Source organism: Apis dorsata, unplaced genomic scaffold, assembly GCF_000469605.1.
Source record: "Apis dorsata unplaced genomic scaffold, Apis dorsata 1.3 scaffold_651, whole genome shotgun sequence".
In the NCBI taxonomy this organism is placed as follows: domain Eukaryota; kingdom Metazoa; phylum Arthropoda; class Insecta; order Hymenoptera; family Apidae; genus Apis; species Apis dorsata.
This window is the reverse complement of record NW_006263842.1, coordinates 556,551-560,150: the sequence shown is the minus strand read 5'-3', so window position 1 is coordinate 560,150 and position 3,600 is coordinate 556,551. Positions and strand designations below refer to the sequence as shown.

The 3,600-nt window shown below is 37.6% G+C and overlaps 1 protein-coding gene across 4 annotated transcripts in view; it reads left to right on the top strand.

The window, feature by feature from the left end:
- The first annotated feature begins 97 nt into the window (after positions 1 to 97).
- LOC102672417 (protein bicaudal C homolog 1-B) overlaps positions 98 to 3,600 on the top strand; it is a 38,998-nt gene continuing 35,495 nt past the window's right edge. The window contains exons 1-2 of one of the 4 annotated variants that reach the window (XM_031513480.1): positions 98 to 249; positions 1,696 to 1,962. In XM_031513480.1, the coding sequence (XP_031369340.1) occupies positions 1,743 to 1,962 (220 nt within the window). In that variant the 5' untranslated portion in view covers positions 98 to 249; positions 1,696 to 1,742. Of the gene's footprint in view, positions 450 to 584; positions 1,330 to 1,695; positions 1,963 to 3,600 lie in introns of those variants that run through there. The other 3 variants (XM_031513479.1, XM_006621958.2, XM_031513478.1) reach the window with 3 other exon arrangements.

Below are 3,600 nucleotides of genomic sequence, written 5' to 3'. Positions count from 1 at the left end.
TATATATATATATATATAAAGGAAAACACAAAAGAGGTAAAGAAATGAAAGATATTTGAGTTGTTTTTCCATGAGGGTTGATTGGCGAATTAGAAAACGAAAAACTGGATGAAATTTTGGTAGACGTCCTCTAAAGCAGGTACAAACGATAGACGATGAATCGGCATTGATCGGCGAGGATCGGTATTAACCGGTGTCGACAACAGAGACGAGATCCTCTTTGACCCAGTCCATCGCGACGGTATCAAGGTAACGGTCGTAGGAAGCAGGTGGTGAAAGACTGTGCCGTCGTCGCATCGCTTCCTCGTTGGTCATCTCGTCGTTGCGATCGTCTTTCCGTCGTCTTCGTCTCCGCAATAAAATCGTTAAACGTCCCATCGTCCTGTCTCGGCCGGCCAAGCTTTGGATTTTCAACGAGTCGAAAGTCCCCTAAAAGAAAATAAAACCGAGTACGTTCCTGTGTACGTGAGTTCGTTGGATGATCAATGGAATAGAATTTTCCGATCTCATCAGGATTCTCGATCTATTAACTCGTTCACCCGAATAAAATGATCCGGTAAACGTTTCGAATTCCTCTTGACGCGAGGCGAGCGGAAGCCCGGACGGAGAAAACGTGGAATCGAGTGATACCGAGTGAAAATCGATCCCCTATCGATCTCTCGTCGTCATTTTTCGTGATACGCGGCCAAGTTCGATCGAGCGTAACGGTTTCGATTGTCGCGCGGCCTTCCAACCGTGATCCATCCGTGAACCGGTGCAAGCCACCGGATAGGTTACGCAAAGGATACAATACGCGAAAGTCGTATGAGAGATACATAAATTGTGTTTGTCGATGTCGGGCCAGGTTGACAAAGTCACGTACACGCGACACATCGCGCGTTGGCGAAAACAATTTTTTGCAGCCGAGCGCGTTCGTTGGCACAACAGGTGTCGTGGAAACGAGAGAGGGGAGGATCGGCAGGGGGAAGGTAGATGACAGAGGTGGTCCCTCGGCCTCGTGTCGGCGGAGGGGAGGCGGGGTTAAGAAAAACCACAAGTCGAGTGAATCATCGGGCTGTTACCGTTCCGATTGGTCGATTGGCCGAGCCTCTTCCACGAAATCCGCCGCGAATTCCGAGAAATCGGCCGGTGGCGCTACACTCACCGTTATCCTTTTGGCTATTTACTCGCTCGGTGCCGGCAACAAGCGTCCCATAATCGTCGGCCCTGGATGGTCGCGGCGACCCACGCGAACGGAANGCGGAGGAAAAAGAGAAAAAACGAAGACGACGACGACGACGACGGGGACGACAACGACGACGACGACGACGCGCCGATTCGGGAATCAGGGTTAGATAATTGGAAAGATAGTCGGCGAGAAAGCGAGACAAGCGTAAAATAGTTAGATAAACGTGGGGGGTTGACGTGCTCGGCTACACGCGTTCAATAACTATATGACATTCGCATTATCGACGCGTCGCGTGTTGATGAACACGCGTGTGATTACCGTTCTTTTTCTCTTTCTTCTTCTTCTTTTTCTTCTTTCTCTTCTTTTTTTTCAAGGAAATACATGTCGACATTGCATGCATGATATTCTCCTTATTTTTCGCTGCCCTCGAAATACCATTGTCCTTGATCGTGGCGTATCGTGGCTACGAATCGCGTTATTGGGCGTTGGTAGTTAATTAAATCCGTTCCGTTCCTTATTTTGTTTAGGATAGAATTTGAATTGGAGAGAGGCGAGATCGAAGAATTTGGACAAGATGAGACCCGACGAGGTGATACAAAACGAGAGAAGAGCGATGGAGACGATGTCCGAGACATCGGAGGGCACAATGACGACTAGTATTTCCGGAAAATCTGGCTTCGAAAGTCGTGACGAGTTGTGCGACATCGCGGCCGTGCTTGGCATCGGAAATCCGGATGACCTGCTGCAGGAAAGATTTCGTGTTGATCGCCGTAAATTGGAACAGATGCTTCTAGGTAAGTCGCGTTTAGTCATTCGATTCTCCATCTTTCTCCGCCCCCCCTTATACCTTCATCTTCGCTCTTTGTCCGGTACACGAGCATATGTTCCATCCTTCGATGCCTATGTGTTGCGCTATGATTTAAATATATCGTCTGTTTGTAAACGGAATTAGAGGGACTGTCAAATGCTAATTGGCCGCGATTAGTAACGTTTATATTTTGATCGAGACGCGATACAGGGTAGATGTTTATGATGGAATCAAGGGAATCGCGTAAATACACGAGCGGTGAATTTATCCGTTTACCTATCGAAGATAGGAAACGAATCAGTGTCAAACGAGGATCAGCGTTGAGGCTGAAATTTCCTTTTGCCATTAAATTGGCAAAATAATGCAATTTTTTACACATATGATTGCACATAATTTAATATCTGTCGAAAAAACATATTTTTGTTCATAAATCATCGGAATATTAATAAAATCAATTAATAAAAAATTCATTTAAAATATCGATGCATGGAATTATGATTACAATGCAATATATCGATAATTAATCGCTTGTTTTATTATTTTTTAATCTTAATATAACATCTAGTTTGATTCATTAAGCATCAAGAAATAAGAATAATGTGTAATGTTATATTTATGTGTTGTTATATCAAGATATAAAAAATATATTAAATTAAATTTAAAAAGAAATTCTTATTTTAAAGAAAAATCTGGTTTATCATGCTGCATATTTATAGTTTAATTTTTTCAAATTTTATATGATTTATAATTATATGAAAGAAGAAATATTAAACAAAATATTTACAAGTAACGATAATTGAAAATCAAATTTATATATTAATGTTAATCGTTAATAAGTATGTGCTTAAAGTTAAGTAAGTTCGTAATAAATATAAATTGTTGTTAAAAAAACTTTTTTAAACAATAATTTTATTAAAATGAAACATTTATCTGATTTTTTGGTTTTAAAATATTTCTAAGTATAATTAATATAGTTTTTCATAATGTTTTGCGAAATATATAAATAAATATAATATCTATCCAAGAAATATATTTATAGAAAAATGCAATAATTATAAAAAAATATAAAATGAATTTTTTTAATATTTTTAAATAGTTATTAATATTTTATGTCTTATTTATACTTACTTACTTTGATGCTAAGAGTAACATAATATTTTGCTAAAAATATTAAAAAAAAAGCATTCAAACATTGCCTTTGAACAAAACTTAGTAGATACAATAAAAATAATAGTAACTAATTATGAAGCTCTTTAAAATGTTAATATCTAAAAATTTATATAAATTTGTTACGAATTTGCATCCTTCTAAAGTAAATACTGCTTCCCTCCATAATTGGATAGTAGAAATTTATTTTACAAAATAACGGCACAAAAGATGTTTCCACGATTCATTTTTAGTTTCATAATATAAATGGAATTTTTATATACTTTGTATAAAAGAAGAAAGATAAAAAAAATATTAAATAAATTTTTAAAATTGTATAATTTTCATTTAAAAAAAAAAATGATACGATTATTGAATGGCAAATAGAATTATAAATGAAATGTCGGATTAACGTAACACTTGGCCTTATGGATTAATTAATATTGCGCGTTCTTCCGAATTTTTTCGCGTCCTCCAT